Source organism: Chiloscyllium punctatum, chromosome 48 (assembly GCF_047496795.1).
Source record: "Chiloscyllium punctatum isolate Juve2018m chromosome 48, sChiPun1.3, whole genome shotgun sequence".
In the NCBI taxonomy this organism is placed as follows: domain Eukaryota; kingdom Metazoa; phylum Chordata; class Chondrichthyes; order Orectolobiformes; family Hemiscylliidae; genus Chiloscyllium; species Chiloscyllium punctatum.
Window position 1 is genome coordinate 59,891,687 of NC_092786.1, and position 24,487 is coordinate 59,916,173.

The window sequence follows — 24,487 nt, forward strand, 5'->3', positions numbered from 1 at the left end:
GGAATGTCAGAAGGCATTTGACTGCCTGTAAGCTGTGTTAACCACTGCCTCAGTGTTATCCACACCTAATTACAGCAAGCCATTCAAGGTGGCTAACAATGTGAGTAATGTGGGTGTTAGTGCAGTTGCAAGAAGACAACAAGAAGATAGAAAGACCAATTGGGTATTTTTCCAGAAAGTTGAATAATCATCAACAAAACTATTCCACGATTGAGAAGGAGACCTTGAGCTTTGTGTTGGCTTTGCAACATTTATATTGCAAATTATGTGTCTGAGACATCTGTGTATACTGATTATAACGCCTTAAAGTTTTTGGAAAAAAATTAAGGATAAACATTCCAGATTGTTTTGATGGAGTTTATTATTACAGTAATTAAATTTGAAAACTACACACGTGGCAGAACAAGAGAATGTAATTGCTGATGTGTTATTGCGACTTTGATGAAAGAAGATGGAGACATTCAATGGCAGGAAAAAAAGCACTGAAATGGACTATAGTAGTGAATGTTTGCATGCTTAGAGTCAATGTAATATATATGCATTGTAGCGTACTAATAGTGTGACACTAAAGTTTTTTACAAATGAAGTCATCTTTGTATATCGATGTTTTTTTTAAGAGGGAGAGTGTGATGATACTATGATTTTTAAGAGGTGCATTTTGCCCTGGGTTTTTATTTTAATGAAGAAAGGTTAAGAGAGTGGTGAAGAGCAGTCTACTCAGAGCTATTAGAGTGAACATTTTGTGAGGTCCTAGGTTTTTTCTTTACAAGTTGGAACAATAGAAGAAGCCTGAATAGGTGCAGTCAAGCTCCCACAGAATGAGGAGTTTTATTTTTTAGTTTGCAGAAGTAGTTGTTGCTGGATCTTGAAGTTGGGTGGAAGTTGCAGTACATTTCTACCTACAACTACTTTCAGTTGTTTTCTTGATCTATTTCCTCCTGGAATGGTGAATTGCCTGTGAGACAATCTATTTTTCTGAATTTGCTTTTTGCCAAGAGTGTGTTTATGGGATGTTACAATATTGGAATAGTTAACTAGTTATAGTTACTGAAATACTCCATGATGGCTAGTATCCTGTCACCAAGTGTTCCTTTATTTACATGTGCCTTGTGCATGACATTGACCAAGCTAGCACAGAACAAACTCCTAGAGTGAACAGAACTTCTAACACTTCTGTTTATATTTGTCAGCCAGAGCTCCCTGTTTGGATCAGGTTAGCAGCCCAATCAGGGAACTCATACCCATACCCTGGCTGACATTGCTCCAATATCTACAATTACTGTATCTATTATTTTAATTGAGTTACAGCTAAGCCAATTAATTTCTTTATTTTTTTCTTTTGTTGAATTTTAACTATAGTGCATGAATTATGTGTGTTTTGCATCAAATCATGTAATTTGACCAGTCAAATTGTATCTGGATTGCAACACCTTACACTTACCTTTAAAATAAGCAAAGGTTAGGGTTTAGACTGCCTTGTGCACTGTGCACATGCTTTGAGGGGATTTTGTCTGGTTCACAACAGTTGACTTTTGATGCACAAGAGTTGGAGAGTTTTAATTTGGCAGAGTTAGTCTCCTTAGACATGCTATATTTAATAATCATTGAAAGACAGTAGATTCTCAGTAGTGCAGAGACAAGAGCATTTTGAATTCAGTCACAATCAATAGTAGAAGTTAAGACAAATCCAGACCACATTACTTCAGCTCAATCAGAACTGAAAATATCTGGAAATTAATCCCACTTCCATCCTACAAAGTCCTTCAAAAGTACTTGATTGACTATGAACTATTTTAGATGTAAGTGTGATCATGAACATCACTATATAAATGCATGGTTGTCTTTCTTTCTTACTAGTGCATAAACTGCATTGACCTTTTAATAGTCCCATCCAGGGAATGCCTGGTGCCTACATTATGAGTAATCAAATATTAGTAAAAGAACCAAAAACAGATGTTAGACTATTATTTGCATATAATCAAACTGTTTTACGTGGCTGCCAGGGAACTTTGAAAAATGGTATTGTGCAATTTTGATTGAGATGTTTACAAGTAATAATGGAGCACATACTCAAAAGTAGGTCCAATTGTAAGCAAACGTTCCAATTCTTTTTTCCCAGTGATTCATAAATCTCTATTCCCATTGCTAAGCCAAATTTGACACCACATTTTGTTAGTTTTTCTCTTCATTTATTGTTAAATGGCAAACATTGGCAGATTTCTCCTACCATGCAACCATGCAACTGCCTCCACTTTGGCTACTATACCGTCTGCAAGAGGAATGCATCGTGTAAACTAACTACTGTGGTTTGTGAGATATTCTGTCACAATCAGATTAGTATAGTGGATGATAGTAGTAGTGCATGTAAAGGAGGAAGGATCCTGAATGTCCTGGCATGCAGTACAAGATTTGAGATACTGGTGAGGAATGCTGCCAACTGACTGCTTCTGAATAAATGGACATGGTGCCATGTGCTGCAAGAAACATTGGTGATTGACTTCTTTGGTACATCTGATACAATTACTTTCCTCCGATATGGACCAGCAACATTTCCACATCAGCTTATAGCAGTTAGATGCTCATCTCTTGTCTCACAAGCCATTCTAATAAATTTCTTAATTGTATGCATTCCCTAAAATATGGAATTTGCATGATGTGTCTCCTTCCTGAATTTATACCTTCCCTGAATTTTCTTTTATCTTTTGATTAGTTTGCTAATCCAGTGCATGTGGGATTGTCATCAGTATTATTTGAACGAGTATCTGCTGGGATCTTTCAGAGTCAGCCTCTTACGATTTCATTTGCCATCAGAGGCTCAAGAATTTCCAGTTCACAATCTTTTTACTTCTGACCTTTGAAAGTGTCAGAAAGTGTATTCTCATTAACATAGCATGGACTTTGCAGAGGTAAATATAAAAGTGTAATTTGGATTCTGTGTGGTTGAGATAGGATATTGCCACTGCTCCTCCCTTCTCTATATTTTAATCAACTTCTTCAGATATGCTGTGATACAACTCTGAAGCAGGTGGGTCTTGTACCCAGACCTGTTGCCTCAGAGGAAAGGACACTGCTACTCCATCATACAAGCCTAAGTTCAATCCTCCTTTCAATACGTTTTCTAATCAACCAGTTTAGAAATGTTATGACACAACTCTGGAGCAGGTGACACTTGAACCCAAGGTCCCCTAACCTAGAGGTATGGACATTACCACGACCATAAAAGCTCACTAATCCTCCTTTCTGTTGTTTTAAACTCTTTCAAAAGACCTGCCTAATGATCAGTGCCAGAGGATAAATCACTGGTGAGTCTTACTAAGAAGAGACACCTGTCTAACATAAGAGGTTGTTGAATGGTGGCAATGGGTACAAATTACATTGACTATGTATTTAATTTCCAACCCCATTAAGATGTCATACAGAACTGTCTGATGACCTACCAAAGATTTTCATCAGCAAATTTTTATCATCTCGTTTACAAACCATCCTTAGTGAAGTAGAATTTTGGAAAGACAAAAGATCCGAAGTGTCCAGGGCAAGAATGCAACAAAAAAGGTCATGTGAATGTGAAACTGGCATTCAGAAATAACTCTCACCAGCGAGAACTATGTGGTACACAGACTCAATTTATCTATTCCAGGGACAGGCATAATACGACATCAGCTACAATGTCTTTCCTTCCTTGGGTAAGATGGAGTATTGTTCAATCTTCACTCTTGAAAAGGTCGGCTCTAGTTATTGCTGGCTCTTGGCAACATGACGCATCACGAAGCTTGAGCTAAATTAACATAGTCAGGCTTCAACTTTTATAGTGCAGGAAATTAGACATTAGCTTTACTCTTCCGAATTAAAGAGACATTGTTGATGTGGTTTTAGAAATTCTGCTTTGTAGCAAATAATGTTGTGATGGCAGAAGTAGGCCATTCAGTTATGGTCTGCATAACCCTGTTTACTCACCTTAGTTCAAATCACTTGATGTTCTAGCTAAAAAAAAATTAGGTATAATTTTACATCTAACCCAGAAATACTTTCTTTTAAATGTTCATTCATGGTATCTGGGTGGCACTGGCTAGGTCAGCACTTATGGTACATCCTCAGTTGCCTATAGGGCAGTTAAGAGTCAACCACATCGCTGTGTCTGGAGTCGCATGTAGGCCAGATCATGTAAGAATAGTAGTTTCCTTCCCTAAAGGACGTTATAATGCTAAGTAGTGCCTAATGCTGACTGTTGGTAAAAATGTTTTCTAATATAAATATTTCTAATTTTGAGTATAAAACTGCTTCCCTAAATTTTGACATTGCAACCATTCAATTTATTATTGACATAAACACCAGAATCATTATAGTATGGGTAACATAGTACCCATAAGACCTGAGAAGGTGAGAAGTTTTAAGTGACATGCTTTTAAACTTTTCATGTTGACATATTTCTCTATAAGAAATAGCTTAATTTAACTGGCTGGGTGACCTTGGGAAGACTAGAATAATTCATGCTAAACGTGTAACCATTCAGCTGGCATGGTTACAGGGCACAATGTAGGTCACTTTTATTGCTAGCTTGAGTGAAACTACAAACTGATTTTAGTAACATGCCAAGAATGCTAATATTTTCAGATCAATGATATCTGAGCACAGTTGTTCAACTGAGCCAGTCAAACAAAACCAGTCTAGAAAAGTGTGGCACATAAAGGCCGCTATACAATAGTGTTATTAATTTAAAGCATAATCATGGCAAACTTGTTTTCTTGAACAGCATCGGTAACATCATTTCTATGCCAAAGTGATTTGCTTTTTCTGGCAACATTTGTGATCTATAAATACTTGATTTCTCCTCAGAATTGATGGTGAATTATGCGGTGTAGCATTTGTGTGGAAGTGTATCTCTTGTTGGATGATCTGTAGATGATGTTAATAGAGAGACTGGGATAAATCCCGGGATTTGATATATGATATGCAGACACAAAAACATCAGTCAGTGCTGAAGGTTGTTTGGCTACAATCATATAGGTAAACCCAACAGTGTCCTATTGATTAAACAGTGGATGAAAGATGTTGAAAGGCCATGTTAAAGCCTGAATGGACAAGGAGGGAAGTGATAGTAACAACAACATTTATTTTTGACTTCAGTTAGGATCGTTTTGAGGTGCAAATCTGATTGAAGAATTTCAGCAGTGTTATGGGATATATAGACATGGATTTGGGAAACAACAATGTGATCAAGAATTTTGGAGGGCAAGAGACTAGCACCTGGGACAGATACTTGCAAAGATAGAGGAGTTTGAGGCTTGAGCTTTGAAGAAGGTTTATGATTGTTCTGTGTAGTACAGTATGTATTTTACTAGACTAACACAAAACAAAAAGAGAATATGAGCATAAATCCCATGAGATAGTTTGAGAAATTGAATTCAGATTAAACTAAGACCTGAAAATAAAAGCTTTTGCTAGCAAAGGTGACCATGAAACTTTTAACTGTTGGGAAGGTGACCTGCAGTCCTTTCCATGCAATCGTGGATGACTGGCATTGAAAACCAATCTATTGTATTAAGTTGCTGAACTCTAAGAAGACTTACAGAAACATCCAAAATAGGAGCAGGAGTAGGCCATTCAGCACTTTGAGAAAATGAGGACTGCAAATGCTGGAGATCAGAGTCAAGAGTTTGGTGCTGGAAAAGGACAGCAGGTCAGGCAGCATCCAAGGAACAGAAAAATTAACATTTCGGGCATAAGCCCTTCAACAGGTCAGATGCTGCCTGACCTGCTGTGCTTTTCCAGCACCACACATTTGGCACTTTGAAGCTGCTCTGCTATTCAGTAGTCCTGAAGAAGGGTTACACCTGAAACATTGAATTCTCCACCTCCTGATGCCGCCTGGCTTGCTGTGTTATTCCAGCCACCTGCTTGTCTACGTATGTATGTGATCATGGCTGACAATCCAACTCAGTTTTGCATGCTATACAGGCAGATTGTACCATACGAAGTACGTCAGAGTAGCAGAACAAATTGCAGAATATATTGTTACATCCGCAGAGAATGTTTAGAGAGACAGATCAGAATTAACATTGGAGAGGTTCATTCAAAAGTCTGATAACAGTGGGGAAGAATCTATTCTTGAATTTGTTCTCATATGTTAAAATAACTTTTAGCAATTTGACCAAGGTTTGGCTTTGTTTTGGAGTTTTGCTGTGGGCTGATCTAGGGTCCTTGTGCTGAGGATATGTCCTGCATGAGGCTCTGCGATTGCTTATACTCAGATGGTGTTCCCCAGATTCAGTCAGACAGATAAGGAGTCCATCACCATTTGGATGCCCTAAAGCTCACATGCTCTATTTACTGCATTTTCTAATGACAAAGCCAGTTGTAGTGCCTGTTTGAAGTCCAGTTGGGCTTTAGCTTGTGGATGCTTTTGGAGGGGAAGAGGCTAGCATTAATGCTACATACCAAACATCTCTGAGCATCTCATTCAGTGTTAGCTCAAAATCACATGCCTCTGCCAGTCACCTTAACCTCATCAAAAAATCCTGATACTCAGACAGCTGAATAAAACCTCCAGAATTAGAGGAGGTTTGGGATTGTAATATTCCTTGACTAAATCTATCAACTCTTGAAAGGTTTTAGTAATTGGTGCCTCAGGGAATGTTAGGCTCCTAATAACCAAAAAAAGCTGCAGGTCCACAAGCAGTCAGAAAGATTACTTGTTGCTATTCATCTTCGACAATGTCATTTAAATAAATAATGCCTTCTTTCCACATACTGGGCCCAGTCTTCGATAGCAGCATTGAACAAGTTAAGCTTCCCAAATAAAGGCATGATGCCAGAAACATTTACCCCAACACAAACACAACTTGCAAGCAAATTTTCTTCAGGAGTGTACTGTTTTCTCTTGCCACCACTGGAATAATTGCACACAGGCTGGTATCCTGTCACCAAGTCACCCTTTATTTACATGTACACAGTTTGGAGCCAGTCCCAAGAATATTGAGATTCTCTGAATCTCCTGTTTACATCCAAAGAACCCTGACTGACAAGCGCTAGCTTTCGGGGCGCTGCTCCTTCACTAGGTGGTTGTCGTGGTCGGGGACTCCTCCTGCCTTGGTTGTGCTCTCTTCCACTCTCTTCTGTCAGGTGGAGGATAGAGGTTTGAACACATGTAGTAGTTGTTAACAACACCAATCTAGGACCTCATAGTCAATAAGATCCACCTGGCCCTCTTTCCAGTCACTACACGTGTTCAAGCCTTTGTATCTTTTGCCTGGCAGGGGAGAGTGGAGGAGGGTGTGGCCGAGGTGGGAGGAATCTTTGATTGTGGCTACCGCCTGGTGAAGGAGCAGTGCCCTGAAAGCTAGTGCTTCCAATTATAACATGGTGTTGTGTGATTTTTAACTTTGTACACCCCAGTCCAACACCAGCATCTCCAAATTTTGATTATGTTGGTTGCTTTCCCAAGCCAGCAGAATGTATAGATGGACTCAATGGATGAAAGGCTGGTTTGCATGTAGGACTGGGCAGAGTTCATGACAGTAGTTTCTTGCGGTCTTGGGAAAAGCAGATGCTATACCATCCTGTGATGCATTCAGATAGGATACTTTCTTCCCCCCCCACCCCCCCACCATCTTCCCATTCCATTTGATCCCTTTAGCCCTAAGAACTATATCTAACTCTTTCTTGAAAACATACAATGTTTTAGTCTCAACTGCTTTCTGTGGCAGTGAATTCCACAGGCTCACCACACTCTGAATAGAGAGATTTCCCTTCATCTGAGTCCTTAATGTTAGACTGTGACTCCTGATTCTAGACTCCACAGGCAAAGGAACTGTGTTGAGGTGTCCTGTGTTTACTCTGTTTAATCCTCGTAGAATTTTAAAGGTTTCATCCATCAGGGCAGGGTGGGGTGGGGGGGGGGGGGGGTGGATTGCAATATGACCTTGCCTGCCATACTCCTATCCTGGCCCTTAATAATAACAATAAACTGGCAACTTTGAGGACCTAAGGATGGAGAATAGTAACTATCTCAATTAACACTAAGAGGAGGAAATAAAATTAAAATGAATTAAAATGTAATTACTTCAATGAAAGAGGAATGAACTTGGCATGGATTGGACATGAGGTTATTACACAGTTATTACACAGCTGAGGGGGGGACAGAATTGGCAATTCAATGTTACGGGGTACAGATACAATAGCAAGGATAGAAGGGGAGGCAAGACGGCACAAGGAGTAGTGCTTTTGATGAGGGAAAACATCACAACAGTATTAGAATATTTCTGGTGGATCGTTCAGTGAAACACATGGATGGAACTGAGAAATAATAAAGGAGTGATCACTTTGTTGGGATTGTACTTGAGTACTGGTGACAATAAAATCTAACTTTAATTCAAGTCAGCAGGAAATTGAAGAGCAAATATGTAGGGAGATTGCAGATAGCTGTAAGAATAATACGGCTGTAATTGTAAACTATTTTATCTTTCGAAACATAGACTGGGACTCTCATACTGTTAAGGGCTTGTTGGGGAGGAATTTGTTTCATCTATTCAAGAAAACTTAACCAATCAATATGTAGATAACCCTACTGGAAAAGAGACAAAACCTGACCTCCTCTTGGGAAAAGTGGCAGGGCAAGTGACTGAGCTGTTAGTGGGGGAGCACTTCAGGACCAGTGATCATTATTCTATCAGTTTTAAAATAGTTATGGGAAAGGACAGGTTTGGTCCACGTGGTAAAATTCTAAATTGGGGCAAAGCCAATTTTGATGGTATTAGACAGGAACTTTCAACTGATGACTGGGGGAGGTTGTTTGCAGGTAAAAGGATATCTGGCTAGTGCAGACTTTCTAAAGCAAGAAAATGAGAGTTCAGGGACAGTATGTTCCTGCCCGTGTGCTGGGCAAGGCTGGAAGGAGTGTGGAACTCTGAAGGAGGCATATGTCAGGTATAGACAGCTGAGATCAAGTGAATCCATTGAAGAGTATTGGGGATGTAGGGAAAGAGGAAAAAGGGAAATAAGAAGAGTAAAAAGGGGACATGAGATAGCTTTGGCAGATACAGTATTCAAAGAGATTCTACAAGTATAATTAAGGGCAAAAGAGTAATTAGGAAGAGAATAGAGCCCCTTAAAGATCAACAAGGCCATCAATTTGTGGACCCACAAGAGATGGGTGAGATCCTAAATAACACTATGTAGTGTGGAGAAAGACACGGAAGCTGGGGAACTTGGGAAAATAAATAGTGATGTCTTGAAAATAATCCACATTACAGAAGAGGAAGTGGTAGAGGTCTTAAATGCATAAAGGTAGGTAAATCCCCAGGACCTGATCAAGTCTATCCCAGGACATTGTGGGAAGCTAGGGAAGAAATTGCGGGGCCCCTAGCAGAGATATTTGTATCATCGATAGCCATGGGGTAGTTGCCAAAAGACTGGAGGGTGACTAATGTTGTGTCATTATTTCAGAAAGGCTGCAAGGAAAAATCAAGGAACTAACAGACAGATGGGCTTGGCTTTGTCCATGGGAAATTGTGTCTCTCAAATTTTACTGAGTTCTTTGAAGGAGTGACCAAGAGAGATGAAAGCAGAGTGGTAGATGTCATCAGTATGGACTTCATCAAAGCCTTTGACAAGGTTCCAAATGGTAGACTGGGTAATGAAGTTAGATTACATGGGACCAAGGAGAGCTCGTTAATTGGCTTGATGGTAAGAGACAGAGGGTGGTGGTGGAGGGTTGTTCAGGCTGGAGGCCTGTGACTAGTGGTGTGCCACAAGAATTGGTGCTGGGTCCATTGTTGTTTATCATTTATTCAAACAATTTGGATGTGAATATAGGAAGCATGGATAGTAAGTTTGCAGGTGATATTAAAATTGGTGGTATAGTGGACAGTGAAGAAGGTTGTCTAAGCGTATAATCGGATCTTGATCAACTGGGTCAGTGGGCTGAGGAGTGACAGATAGTTTAATTTAAATAAATGTGAGGTGTTCCATTTTGGTAAGACAAGCCAAAGCAGGACTTACCCAGTTAATGGTAGGGCCCTTTGGAGTGTTATCAAACACAGAGACCTAAGGTTCAGATACATAGTTCCTTGAAAGTGGCGTCACAGGTAGACAGGATGGTGAAGAAAACATTTGGCATGCTTGCCTTCATCAATCAGAGCACTGAGTACAGGAGTTGGGATGTTATGTTACGGCTGTGAGGTAGGCTGGGACTGAGCCTTTTTTCCCTGAAGCGCGAAGGCTAAGGGGTGAACTTATAGAGGTTCTTAAATAAGGTGAGTGGTGAAGGCTTTTCTGCAGTATAGGGGAGTTCAGAATTAGAGGGCATAGGTTTAAGGTGAGAGGTGAAAGATTTAAAAGGGATCTGAAGGTCAACCTTTTCACACGGAGGATGGTGCGTATATGGCAAGAGCTGCTTGGGGAAGTGGTAGTGGCAAGTGCTATTACAGTATTTAAATGACATCTGGATAGGTGCAAGAATAGAAAAGGTTTAAAAGGATGTGGGCCAAATACAGGCAAATGGGACTAGTTCAGTTTAGGAAACCTGGTTGGCATAGACGAGTTGCTGTGTGACTCACTGACTCTAAGTTGATTAGTCAAATGTTTGGTGGAAATATGTCTTGAAAGTGGGATCCGAGAATAGAACAGATGGTAGGAGGGTAGAATATAAAGAAAGTAGAGAGATATGTGCAAGATGAAGGATAGGATTGCTTTGGATGGATGGTCAAGGAATGGTAGAAACAGCGTTGCGCTTGCAAGGATTATTTCATTCCAAGTCATAAAGGATGGAGCTGCTTGCTCTTATTCTAAGGAATGGATGGAAGAATCAGAAGTCTAAGGAAACCCATATATGCTGTAATAATATGATTCAGATTTCTGTGTTTTCTGGGGAAAACATTCTCTTCAGTGGGACCACGCTCATTAATTGCTTGAACCTCATCCCAGTGGTACATTGTCAACATTCAAATTTCCTGAATTATGATGGACTTAAAGTGTAGACTTAATAAGTCACTTCATAACAAACAGCCTTTGCTTTGGATGATTGGTGCACCTTGATAGTAAACAGAAAAAATTACAACTTTCTCAATATAAACCCAAACCCAAGAGTTGTAGCAAAATCAGAAATGGTGGAAAACATCAGGTTATGATAGCATCTGTGCAGAGAAATAAAGTTAATGTTTCAAATCTGTGACTTGCAGTTGTACCTTATTACTATTATTTGTTATGTACTTGCTATGAAAAGGAGTAAAACGAAGTGCAGTAATGAAGGCAATAATAATACTGGTGTGGTGTCGTGATTGGAACCAGGGTCAGGTGGATCTCATTGACTTTGTGCGTCTTGATTGGAGTTGTTAACCTGGACCAATCAGGGAGCCCTGGCTGCTAGATTATTTCCCCCTCCAACTCCATTTTGATTTAGTCCCTACCCTCCCCTTCACTGTTTTGATCACACAGCATTGCCCTTTGATGTGAAGGGCGGTGCTTGTCACTGGCCACTCTGGTGTTTTCCTATCTTCCTGGTGGTGGAAATCGAATAAGGATTCGTGCACTTTGTGTCTTTCACTGTGTCTCACACCTGCACACACACACACACCATGGGTGCTGGGGAAAAAAATAAGCACTACCACAGTTAGGCGGTAGTGTGGGGGTTAAATTTATATTTAAAAAAAGAAAAAAAACCAGGAGATACCAACACCCTCGAGATTTTCAGAGAGGTGGGCACTGCGGGGTGTGGAGTGCTTTATTTCCTGACTGACTATTTTGATTTAATCTTTGCCCTCCCCTTTCACTTTTTTTTGATCTTGCAGCATTTCCCTTTGTTCAGAAAGGCACTGCTTATCCCTGGACACTCTGGTGTTTCCTTTCTTCCTGGTGGTGGAATAAAAATAAAGATTTACGCACTTGTTGTTTTTCACTGTGTCCGACACGATATGGGTGCCGGGGAAAAATAAGCAGTACTGCTGATAGGTGGTAGTGTGGGGAACTCTACATCATTGGAACTATTTGGAGGCTATAGAAAACTCCCAAAAGGGTGACCTCTCCTTTCCTGTTTCTGACCTCAGTCCATACTACTTCAGTGGACGAGCCGTCAAAACGTCCTTTCTGCCACCGCAATACTGTCCTTGACTAACAATTGCCACACCTCCCCCTCTTTTACCATCTTCTCTGTTCTTACTGAAACATCTAAATCCTGGAACTGCAACAATCATTCCTGTCCCTACTCTGTCCATGTCTCCAAAATGATCATGTCATCGAAGTCCCAGGTAGCAACTCATGCAGCAAGTTCACCCACCTTATTCCTGATGCTCCTGGCATTGAAGTGGTCACGGTTCAAACCACCTTCTTGCTTGCCGGTAAACTCCTGCGACCTTGAAACCTTATTCATGACCTCACTACTCTCAACTTCCTGTACACTGGAGGTACATTTCAGGTTCCCATCCCCCTGCTGAATTAGTTTAAACCATCCCAAAGAGCATTAGCAAAGTTCTCCCCCAGGGTATTGGTACCCCTCTGGTTCAGGTGTAGACCATCCTGTTTGTAGATGTCCCCACCTACCTAATTATCAGGTATCTGAAAACCTCCATCCTGCACCATCTCTGTAGCCACGTGTTCAACTCCTCTTTCTCTCTGTTCCGCACCTCAAGAGTACATGGCACGGGCAATAAATCAGAGGTTACAACTCTGTTTGTTCTAGCACTAAGCTTTCACCCAAGCTCCCTGAATTTCTGCCTTAAATACCCATCCCTTTTCCTAACTATGTCGTTAGTGCCTATGCGGACCACGACTTGGGGCTGCTCCCTCTCCCCTTCCCCCTCCCCCTCAAGGATCCCCAAAACACGATCTGAGACATCACGAACCCTGGCACCTGGGAGGCAACACAACAACCATGAGTCTCTCTCGTTCCCAGAGAACCTCTTTATGTCACGTAACTATGGAGTCCCCAGTGACTAACGTTCTGCTCATCTACCCTCTTCCCTTCTGAAGGGACAGACTCTGTGACAGAGACCTGTACTCCATGACTTACCCCTGGTAAGTCGTCCCCTTCAACAATATCCAAAATAGTATACTTGTTATTGAGAGGAATGGTGACAGGGGTTCTCTGCACTGCCTGCCATTTCCCTTTCTGTCCCCTGACTGTAACCCATCTGCCTTTTTCTTGCACCTGAGTTGTGACTACCTCCCTGTAACTCCTCTCAACAACCCCCGCCGTCTCCTGAATGATCCAAAGTTCAGCCAGGTTAGCTCCAGTTCCCTAATGCCTTTTTCGAGGAGCTGGAGCTGGGTGCACTTCCTGCAGAGGAAATCAGCAGGGACACCAATGGTGACCCTTAACTTTCCACATTCTGCAGGAGGAACACTCAACTGCCCTAACCACCATTCCTACTATTCTAAATTCCCAAAGAGACTGTAGAAAAAATAATTTTTATAAAACTAGTTACCTTACCAGTGCGGCGCACAAAATCTTTTTTTTGGTTAGAGGAGGAAAATGGGTGGGAGACAGTGTAAATAGTGTTTCAGGCAATGCAACCACCCAGAAGAAAAGACAAAAAAAAAGAATAAAAGCAGGAAGTTCAAAAGTTTTCCTTAGTCTAGGGACTTGTTTTGAGCTGGCTGGTTAAAGCCCATGTACTGCACACATAAATAAAGGGTGACTTGGTGACAGACACTGACCTCTGTGCAGTTATTTCACCTGATTATAGGCTTTAATAGATCTGTGTTCTCTGTGGTAAAAATAGAAAGTGCTGGAGAAATTCAACAGGTCTGGCAGTCTCTATGAAGAGAGAAACAGTTATGACTCATGAAGAATCCTCTCAGATCAAGTATGTTAACTCTGCTTCTCTCTTCATTGCTCCATGAGTGAGAGAGTGATTATCAACAGCATTCATTAGTCCAATGTTATAGATGTTTGCTACTATCATAGTGACTATTTTTAAAAGTTTTTATATTTTTCCTGGGATGTGGGGATTGCTGGGCAGGCCAGCATTTCTTGTTCACTCCTAATAGCCCTTAAACTGAGTGGCTTTCGAGGTCATTTCAAAGAGCAGTTTAAAATCAACCACATTGCTGTAGATCTGGTATCACGTGTAGATCAGACCAGGTAAGGATGGTACATTTCCCTCCCTTTAGAACATGATCCAGATAGGTGAACCTTATGTTTTCTTGGCTACATTGAGATGTGACAAGTTTTTTGAACATTTCTCAACTGCAGTGAGAATGCAAATGCTACCAGACCTGTTAAGTTTCTCCAGCACTTTGTATGTTTGTTTCAGTTTTACAACAGCTGCAGTATTTTGCCATTCTTACAAATTTATGATCCTTCCTTCTGTTTTCTGTCATGTGTTTTCCACAGCTGTTGGCAGTTTATTTGAGTTCAAATTGCCATTTCATCAACATCCTTCAAAAAGAAATTTGAATCGATGTCATTGACGCAAGTACTTATGACAATTTCAGGGCAAATTGGCTATGAATGTACATTAAATTCCAAAAAATTAAAAGAAAAGCTAATATTGCATACAGTTTAAATGACAAATCTTTTAAAGTTATTCAAACATTTCATTTGGATTTTAAAAGTCCAGCATAAAAGCTGTATCCAGCATCTAACGTTATCAGTCTGCTTCCACAAAACAGAAAATTGAATAAACAAAATAAAATAGAGGGGAAGGACTTTGGCTACGGGCCACAGTACCCTACAGACAAGCTCAAGTGGGGGCCTGAAGTCTGCATTACCTAGGTAACAGTCACTAATCTGTGATTTCATTGAGTTGGCCAATTAATTCCCAAAGAATGGGCTTGCTCACTAATTAAAGACATTGGCTGGGCTCTCTGAAACAGCAGATGGCTTCCATTCAAGGTTGAGGGAGAGAGCACCACAAAATTGAGGCATAATGTCTCCAACATCTTAAAATCTAAAATTCATCCAGATTCCGCAACTGGGCCACACCTGTGGAGAGAAGTCATTTCATTGAATAGCCCGCGACTACATCTGAAGCTAGGCAAGCAAAGGGAACCCCTGAAAATCTCTTCCACATGGCAGCCGTGTCTTTCACTAGTGGGCATAAGTTTAAAGTGAGCAGCAAGTGACTTAGAAGAGATCTGAGAAAAACAATTTCATCTGGATGGTGGTAAATATATGGAACATGCTGCCTGAGAAAATGGTGGAGGCAGGTATTCCTGTAACACAGAAGAAGCATCTGGATGAATGCTTAAAATGTAGGGGTGTAGTAGGCCATGGACTAGTGCGGGTGGATGGGATTAGTGTTGTTTGGTGATTGGTATAGATGTGGTGGGACAAATGGCCTGCTTTTATACTGTATGACAATGGCTCGATGAATTGTCTGGACCTATGTACTTTGGTCTGTTACTGCCTTTTCCCCTTATGCCTTGATGCTCTTGGGAGCTTGAGGAGTCTTTGACAGCAGGTCATTGTTAACTCCCCACCCGTTTCCAGGAAAATGTGACCATGGATGGGATGGAGCTGGGGAACAGGCCTGCAAGCTGCTAATGCAGATTTTTAAGCCAACTGTCTCCATGCCCATTGAAAGCTAAAAATCTACCTCCACGAGTTAGCGCTCAGAGCTCAAGGCCCTAGAGTATGATTTTTTTAAAATGCATTTATACATGGGAAGTGAATGATGCTGGTAAGGTTTACATTTGTGCTGATCCTGGGTGTCCTTGAAATGATTGACTTGCAAGACCATTTCAGAGATTAGTTCAGAGTCAGCTATATTGCTATGTTATGTAGGCCAGACCAGATAAGAATGGCAGTTTTTCTCCACTAAAAGACATCAATGGACAAGGTGGGTTTTTACAGCAATTGACAATAGTTTTCATAGTCATTGTTAGACTTTATTTCCAGATGTATTTTAGTTAATTTAAATTCCATCATTTTCCATGGTGGGATTCAAACCCACATCCCCTAAACAATACCTAGCCCTCTGGATTACTAGTCCAGTGACAATACTACGAGGCCATCGCCTCCTGGGAATTAAAATAAACTGTGGATAAACAATGTGCATTAATGACATTTCAGGTGATGTTCATTCAGCATACTTAAATTGTTATCTAAAGTATCCTTCCCAACTACTTGACCCAATGATGGCATTGCCACATCCTGTTAGAACCACAATTGCTAACCTGAAAAATAAGGTTAATTGCAGTTTTAATTTTTAAAAGGGTCACTGATGGTAAGAGGTCTTCTTTAATATTTCATATAGCTAAAATATTAATTTGTTACTGTTTGAAATTATGCAAATATTAATACATTATTTATCCTTCTATAGCACTGTGCACAGAAGAATGCATGCATGGGAGGTGTGTTTCTCCGGATACCTGTCAGTGTGAACCTGGCTGGGGAGGAACAGACTGCTCAAGTGGTAAGTGAGTACATTAATTTGTACATTCTTCTGTTGTTTAAAATTCAGTTGTATTAATGTAGTGAATGCACAGGATTTGCTATTTCAAACAAGTAAAAGATTTCAGTTTTTTTCAAAGGTTACATTTTAGATTGTTTTCATGAAAAAATGAAAGTAGCAATGGGCCTAAAGACTAATAAGTCCCTAAGAGTTGATGGCCTGCATCTGAGGGCCTCAAAAGAATCGGTTGCAGAGATAGTGGATATGTTGACTGCAAACTTTCAAAATTCCCTTGATTCTGAAAACATTCCAGTGGAATGGAAAACTGCAAATGCAACATCGCTATTCAAGAAAACTACTGACCAGTTAGCTTAACGTCGGAAAAATGCATGGGACCCTTTTTTAAATGGAAACAGCAGTAGTAGGCTATTTAAAAAATCTTAGAAAACAGAAAGTATGTCAACATGGTTTTGCAGAAGCAAAATATCCTTATTAGAATTTTTTGTGACTGTAACAAGCAAAATGTATAAAGAACAGGTAGGCAGGTAGAGCTCATGAGATTTATGCATCACTTACTGAAGAGTTTTCTATGGAATATGAAGCAAAAGAAAAGGCATTCTTAGTGCATATCAGTTAGTTTCTGAAGAGTACAGGCAGATGTTTTGAAACATAAGGAAACAGCCATTCAAAGCTACATTGAATTTAAAAAGCTAAAGCTGGATAATTTTGACCAGTGGATACAGGCATGAGGAGTAAATGCCCATCTGATACAGCTATTGTTTGGACATTAATGATAAATGCATGTATGGTGCTTGACATGAAGAACAGGAAATTGGACAAGGAGTAATAATAATTGTTAAATGTCCCACAAATGAATAAAATAAACAAAAAGAATAGATACCCAATTAGTACATTACAAAGCCAAAATTACATTGGAGATGTCTAAAGGTTTTCTGCAGATGGAGGAAATATTTCTGACTGGTTAGCAGGATTTAACAACAGGAAATTATGATCTTTGAATAAGATTTCCTCTAATAATTAGAAATTGTGTTGAACACCTAAGGGTTGGCAGGAGTTTGATGACGGTAAAGCACAGATTAATTAAATAAACCTTTCTGTCACCCATTTAAACACAAGAAGGCTAGATGATGGGAAAGTGAAAGCAACAAATAGCCAGGGCAAAGAAAGAAATGCTGAGAATGCCCTGAAAGAACCCTCAGCCTGGAAAGAAAGGTTCTGAGGGTAGAAGTAATAATCAAAGGCCTTAGTATTTACATTGTAACAAAGCAGGATATCTTTGTTCAGGATACTTCTAAGTTGCATGGAAAACACAGGAGTCTTAATTGGAGCTTGTAAATATCATTTCAGAAAGAAACATGATGTTTCAAACTGTAGCATATCTATGTGGCCAAAGGTGAATACTGCTGTGAATTCAGAAGAAATGCATAAAGTAAACGAGAGATGTAAATGATTTTAGTCAAGAGGAAAAGTGACTGTTTTTCCTCAAAAGAAATGGCTAAACCCATAACTATATTAAGGGATACAGGAGGCACTTGAACTCTTCTGTTAGGAAAAGATAGATCCTTTCCTCCAGAGAATGCATTGAAAGCCAGACTTTTCATTAGTTAATTATTAGAGAGTATATATCCGTTCCCTTGTATAGAGTGCACTTAGAATGTGACTTAATGTCATGAACATTGACAATAGGGATTGTTCACAAATTACTTCTAGATGGGGTTGACTTACTCGTTGGTATTTATTTGGCAAGAACAAAAGTTATAGCTTCATCTAGAATCACAGAAAGTCTGTGTAAAATTAAAGAGCTCCAACAATTACATTAATAAATTCCAATTTTTTTTAGTGTGCGATGACAACAGTAGTGGTTAATTAAAGTCACCAGGGTCAAATTGAAACCAGAAGTAGGTATTAGGACAGCCAAAGATTTCTTCAAAGGTGGGGATAATTAAAAAGAAGTGTTTAATAAGCAGTTTTTAGTTGAGCTGAACAAGGAGATCCAGAGTAAGTTAGTGCACTTAACTAACACTTAAACTGAGGCTAAGGGAGTTCCAGAGGGCTGTTGTGTTCAAAATAGGATCCTGATGAGCAAGTAGAGACCTCCTGACAGATCTGCAGATAAAGAGTGGATTATTATTCATCAGATATTGGTATCATAAAGAGTGATTATGGGTAGGACATGGAGGAATATAAAAGACTCAGGAATTTCTACTGGCTCAGTCTTCATCGCTCAGTTTTGTAAAGCATGCTATGTGTGCATCAAGTGATGAATACACCTCAGCACATAACCAAATCAATGCCTTTAATACACATTCAGTAAGGTGCTAGTAGACTGTTAGGGCCATTACTGAAAAAGAAGCAGTATATCCTTACTGTTATGAATGTGAAACATAATTTCCTGAGAATCTCCTTTTGAGGACAATCGCAACTAAAGTAGTGATGGACAATTAACCCAACTTTTTACTTGTTGTGGACTATCAATAGAAATACAGCTGGACCAAGATTCCAATTTTATGTCTATATTTTTCAAGATGTAACATGTAACTTGGGTACAAAACAGTTAAGTCCACAGTATACATCTACACATCCAGGAGACTTTAGCTTTAGAGATATCATAAGACTCTCAAGACAGTGACTGAAACATGTTGCAAAATTTTCCCCATGACTGGGACAAACATCTGGATTTTAAAAAAATCTATTATCAAAGACTCGCCTTTCATCCATTTAAATTAGTCCATAGCCATGAAATAAGAGGCCAACTAAAATCCATCAAGGAGAGGTTTTAGGATAGAAAAATTAATCCTCTATGATGAAACAAGATGGTGGTATTAATTAATTAAACTCAATAGAGGAGGAGGCTCCACAAATATCCCCATCCTCAATGATAGAAGGGCCCAAAACATCTGTACAAAAGATAAGACTGAAGCAGTCAAAGCTATCTTCAGCCAGATGTGCAGAGTGGATGATCCATTTCTGCTTCCTCCCATAGTCCCCAGCATCACAGTTGACAACCTTCAGCCAGTTTGATTCACTCCATGTGATACCAAGAAATGGTTGGAGGCACTGCAAAGGCATGGGCCCTGACAATATTTCAGGAATTATACTGAAAACTTGTGCTCCAGAACTTGCTGCTCCACTAGCCAAACTCTTAAAGTACAGTTCTAACACAGGCATCTACCTGGCAAACATGGTGGCTACAAGAACAGGTCAGCAGCTAGGAATACTGCAGTGAGTAATACACTTCCTGACTCCCCAAAGCCTGTCCACCAGCTACAAGACAGAAGTCAAGAGTGTGATGAACTATTCTCCATTTGCCTGGATAAGTGCAGCCCTAATCACATTCAAGAAGCTTGATACCATCCAGGACAAAACAGCTAGCATGATTGGCACTACATCCACAAGCGTCCACTCACTACACCACCAATGCTCAGTAACAGCAATGCATACAATCTACAAGATGCACTGCAGAAATTCATCAAAGATCCTCGGACTACACCTTCCAAATCACAGCCACTTCCTTGTAGAAGGGCAAGGCCAGCAGATACATGGGAACACCACTACCTTCAAGTTGCCCTCCAAGCCATTCACATCCTGATTTGGAAACATATCACCATCCCTTCATTGTCACTGGGTCAAAATCCTAAAATTTCCTCCCTAATTGCATTGTGGGTCAATATACAGCAGGTTCAAGAAGGTAGCTCACCACCACCCTCTCAAGGGCAACTAGGGATGGGCAATAAATGCTGGCCAACCAGTGACACCCGCAACCCACAAATGAATAAAACAAATGAAATGCTTTCAGGAAATAGTCTAGGTTGTAATGTTTCTTATTTAAAAGTAAATTTAAGGTGTTGCATTCCAGATACAATTCAATTGATCAAATTACCAGATTTGAAGCAAAACACACTTTGTTCATACACTATGGTTAAAATATAACAAACAAAAGAAGAAATTAGAATATTTAACTCTATTGAAAAACTTAACTCAATAATGCATTATTTAACTACTAAACAGTAACTGTTCCAATATAGTAATATCCCATAAACACACTGTTGGCAAAAAGCAAACTCTGTACAATAAATTGCCTCACAAGCAATTATCCAGTCCAGGAATATAAACATCAAGAGAAAACTCAAGAGAAGGTGTAGCAGGGAGTGACGTGCAGCAGCTTCTAAAGCCAGCTTTAAGATCTCAGCAGCAAGTGCGACTGAAAAAGTAAAACCAAAAATCCTGGTTCTGTGGGAGCTTGACCCCACCCATTCAGGATGATTCTATTTTTCCAACTTCAAGAAAAACCCAAGGCCTCACAAGCTGTTTACTTTATGGGTTTAGAAGCAGATTGGTCGGCACCTCTGACCTCAACCTTTCTTTATTTTAAAAAAAGGACTAAATACACCTCTTAAACCCATAGTATTGTCACACAAGGGGTGGGCAATAAATTCTGGCCCAGCTAATGAAGGCAATATCCCTCAGATGGATAACAAAGTTTCCCAATCACAAAATTACTCCTTCCTCACCTCCAGTATAAGGCCAAAGCAATTTTTTCCTGGTGGATTTGCTGTGACAAGTTGTTGTCACTTATTGTAATAAATACTGAACAAATCAAATGTGCCTGAGCTCTCATTCTGCTTCGAATGTCTCTTATGCAAGTTTGAATTCACATTTAGTTACTTTCTATAGAATTAAGTTTTTTTTTAACTCATTTTAAACAGTTTCAACATTCATTGTTTCAATCTTGCTTGAGTAGGAAAAATGATGCATAATCTCCCATTACTTAGATTTCTTGAATCCCTCAGTGCAAATATAACATGCAGCTCTGCTACACTCTAATGTATTGAAGTGTGAGGTAGAAATGTTGCAGTGAGAGAAAGTGGGCAGTTGAGGCCTCAGTGAATCATGAGATTAACAGTCTCTCTCATTCAACCTAGGGTGCAGAGAAGATTTACCAGGATGTTGCCTGGAATGGAGAATAGGTCGTACGAGGATAGGTTGAGAGTTCTCGGCCTTTTCTCGTTGGAATGACGAAGGATGAGGGGTGACTTGATAGAGGTTTATAAGATGATCAGAGGAATAGATAGAGTAGACAGTCAGAAACTTTTCCCCCGGGTACAACAGAGTGTTACAAGGGGACATAAATTTAAGGTGAAGGGTGGAAGGTATAGGGGATATGTCAGGGGTGGGTTCTTTACCCAGAGAGTGGTGGGGGCATGGAATGCGCTGCCCGTGGGAGTGGTAGAGTCAGAATCATTGGCGACCTTTAAGCGGCATTTGGATAGGTACATGGATGGGTGCTTAATCTAGGATAGAAGTTCGGCACAACATCGTGGGCCGAAGGGCCTGTTCTGTGCTGTATTGTTCTATGTTCTATGTTCTAGCAAGATTTGAGGATTGAAATTGATGCAGAGGAACAACTGTGCATAACGGTGAGTTAAAGTCAAGTTGAGAACTTGAGAGATGGAAAGAGGTACGAAGGAAAAGTAAAAATAATTCACGCAGAAGTTAAGTATTCCATAATGTATTGGGGAGATTGGGATTGCATCAACAATTATCTCCTCTTTAAAAGGACACGTATTCTGTTAAATATCAATGCTAAAATTGTGTGCTTTATTTAGTTTAATTTTAATTTGCAAAACCAGTGGGCTCTTCAAAAAATGAGGAAGCCCAGGGTAAAATTTTGACGTGAAACAGATTAAGCTTTTATTTCAGAGAGTGGCCATCTTAAATGAAGAAAGATTTTTTTTAACTTTTACATTCTTTATGTTTATATTTTCATTTGAAAAACATTCTTAATACAGAATCCTATTGCCAGTCTTTGGAAAACCGCTTACTCAATAGCTATTTAATCAGATGGTAGAGGCAGTGAGAGTTTTAAAGAGGTGTAGAGAAGTTGCCCTTTTTCCCCTCCTCAGCACCCCTCCCTCCTGCAAATAGACCTGTCTACTATTCTTTCTATTTGCTGTTTGCTGGCTTGTCTTCATAATTTATTTATGTTGACAGATCTCATTAACCTGATATGGTGTAATGAAAATTTGTGCTGTGATTGTGTGCCCGAGGCATATATGATTCTAACTTTTTGTTGCTAAAGCAATTTGTCTGTGAGATAGTCTCAAAAATGTTTCAAGAAGTAGCGAAATACCATGAAATAATGTTGCTTTGTAATGATTCCAAACATGAAGACCTTTGCAAGAGTAAACAAGCTGTTATTTTCTCTTGTTCGTTCCAAATTAACCATATGTGCAAGTGAAGAATACAATTATACTGCTTCAAACTGCAATAAGTTGAGGTCATCATGAAGGTTTCACCTTCTCAACCTCCCCCATTGCCTAAGGCATGGTAAACATCAGGTTAACCTTATCACCAGTCGACTCTGTCATTAATAAGAAAAAAACCCATGGCCCTCCGGGACTGTGGTGGCTTTTACTTTCAAAAGCAAGCCTGGATTTCTGCTCACTTTCACTGAATTTGCAAAACTCAAATGGATTTAGAAAATTGTTGAGTATCTCTACTTGCTGTGTCTCCCAACATTTCCTATTTCTGAACTTAGTGGTGGTATTATATATGTCCATATATTTAAAATCACAGCATTCTTCAAATCATAATGAAAGAATTTTGAGGAAGAGCAGGCTGTTTGAAGAAGGGAAAGGAAAAACTTGCATTTATATAGCATTTTTTATGACCATCAGATGCCTCAAAGAATTTTACAGCCAGTGAAGTGCATGTGTTTTTGAGGTTTCGTCATTGTTACAATTCGGAAATGTAGCCGCCAATTTGCACACAGGAAGCTTTCACAAACAGCATTGCAATGAAAGTTTAATAGTTTTTTTGATTTTGCTTGAGGTGTAAATATTGTACAGTTCCCTGAAGGAAATTCTCTTGGTCTACTTCACATTGTTCTGTGGGATATTTTACAACTGTCTGAGAGAACAAACATAGCCTTATTTTCGCAAAGAAAAGGTAGAGAGGACCTCAAGACAGGCAATCAGCAGTACATAGAGGAGGACTTGAATGCTGTCAGTTGGTGTGTAAGAGCGTTTAGTACAAATCTAATTTTGTTTGCAGTTAATATTCAACTGAAATCTATTGTTTAAGTTGTAAAATTGTCAGCCTGAAGTGTGGTTTTAACAAGTCTTCAGAGAAAGAACAGTTGGGCCTAGCTAATTAAAGAGTCACCTGAAACTAGTTCTCTCTAACTGAGTCAACTTGGTCTTTTATGTTAAGTTAAAAGTCATACAACACCAGGTTATAGTCCAACAGATTTATTTGGAAGCACTAACTTTTGGAGTACTGCTCCTTCATCGGGTAGCTGTAGAGCAGGACCTTAAGACACAGAATTTATAATAAAAGATTACAGTGTCATGCAACTGAAATGATATATTGAACAAACCTAGGTTGCTGTTCAATATGTCATTTCAGTTGCATGACACTGTAATCTTTTGCGATAAATTATGCGTCTTATGGTCTTGCTCCACAGTTACCTGATGAAGGAGCAGCACTCCGAAAGTGCCTTTTTAAAAAAAACCTATTGGACCATAACCTGGTGTTGTGATTTTTAACTTTGTCCATCCCAGTCCAGCACTGGCTCCTCAACATCTTGTGTTGAGTACATAGAAACCAACCCAACTTATTGTGACTCCCACTTGACTGACTTGCAAATGATTGCTCAGATTTGGTGCTTAAGGAAGTTGAGGGAGGAAGAGAAAGAGGTAGGCCTTTTTTTTTCTTACTGTTTTAACATTTTCAGCCTTGGGGAATTAGTTCTTGCTCTGTTACAGGAGAAGAACCTGGCTATTTGGTGAATAGTTAGTAAATGCCTAAGGTTTATCTTATTCTCAACGTCACAACTTAACTGTGATGTGAAGGTGCCAGTGTTGGACTGGGATGAACAAAGTTAAAAATCACACAACACTAAGTTATAGTCCAACAGGTTTATTTGGAAGTACTAGCTTTCTGAGTGCTGCTCTTTCAGGTAACTGAACTGGGAAAAGTGCACCAGTAATTGTGCCATGTATGTTCCACTTGCTGTCACAAAATCTATAAATGTGTTACATCTCAGTGAGACCACCAGAATGACTAATTTACATCTCAGACTACAACTGAGGACAAAAAGAATTCACATTGAGTTCTTCAGTAACTGCAAAAGAACA

General features: G+C 39.7%; 1 protein-coding gene across 4 annotated transcripts in view; it reads left to right on the forward strand.

Annotated features, from left to right (window-relative positions):
• Window positions 1-24,487, forward strand: part of megf11 (multiple EGF-like-domains 11) — a 487,483-nt gene that overhangs the window by 154,161 nt on the left and 308,835 nt on the right. For all 4 annotated transcript variants that reach the window (XM_072565386.1, XM_072565385.1, XM_072565387.1 and 1 more), the window contains one exon: window positions 16,257-16,349. In XM_072565386.1, coding sequence (XP_072421487.1) covers window positions 16,257-16,349 — 93 coding nt within the window. The remainder of the gene's footprint in view (window positions 1-16,256; window positions 16,350-24,487) is intronic.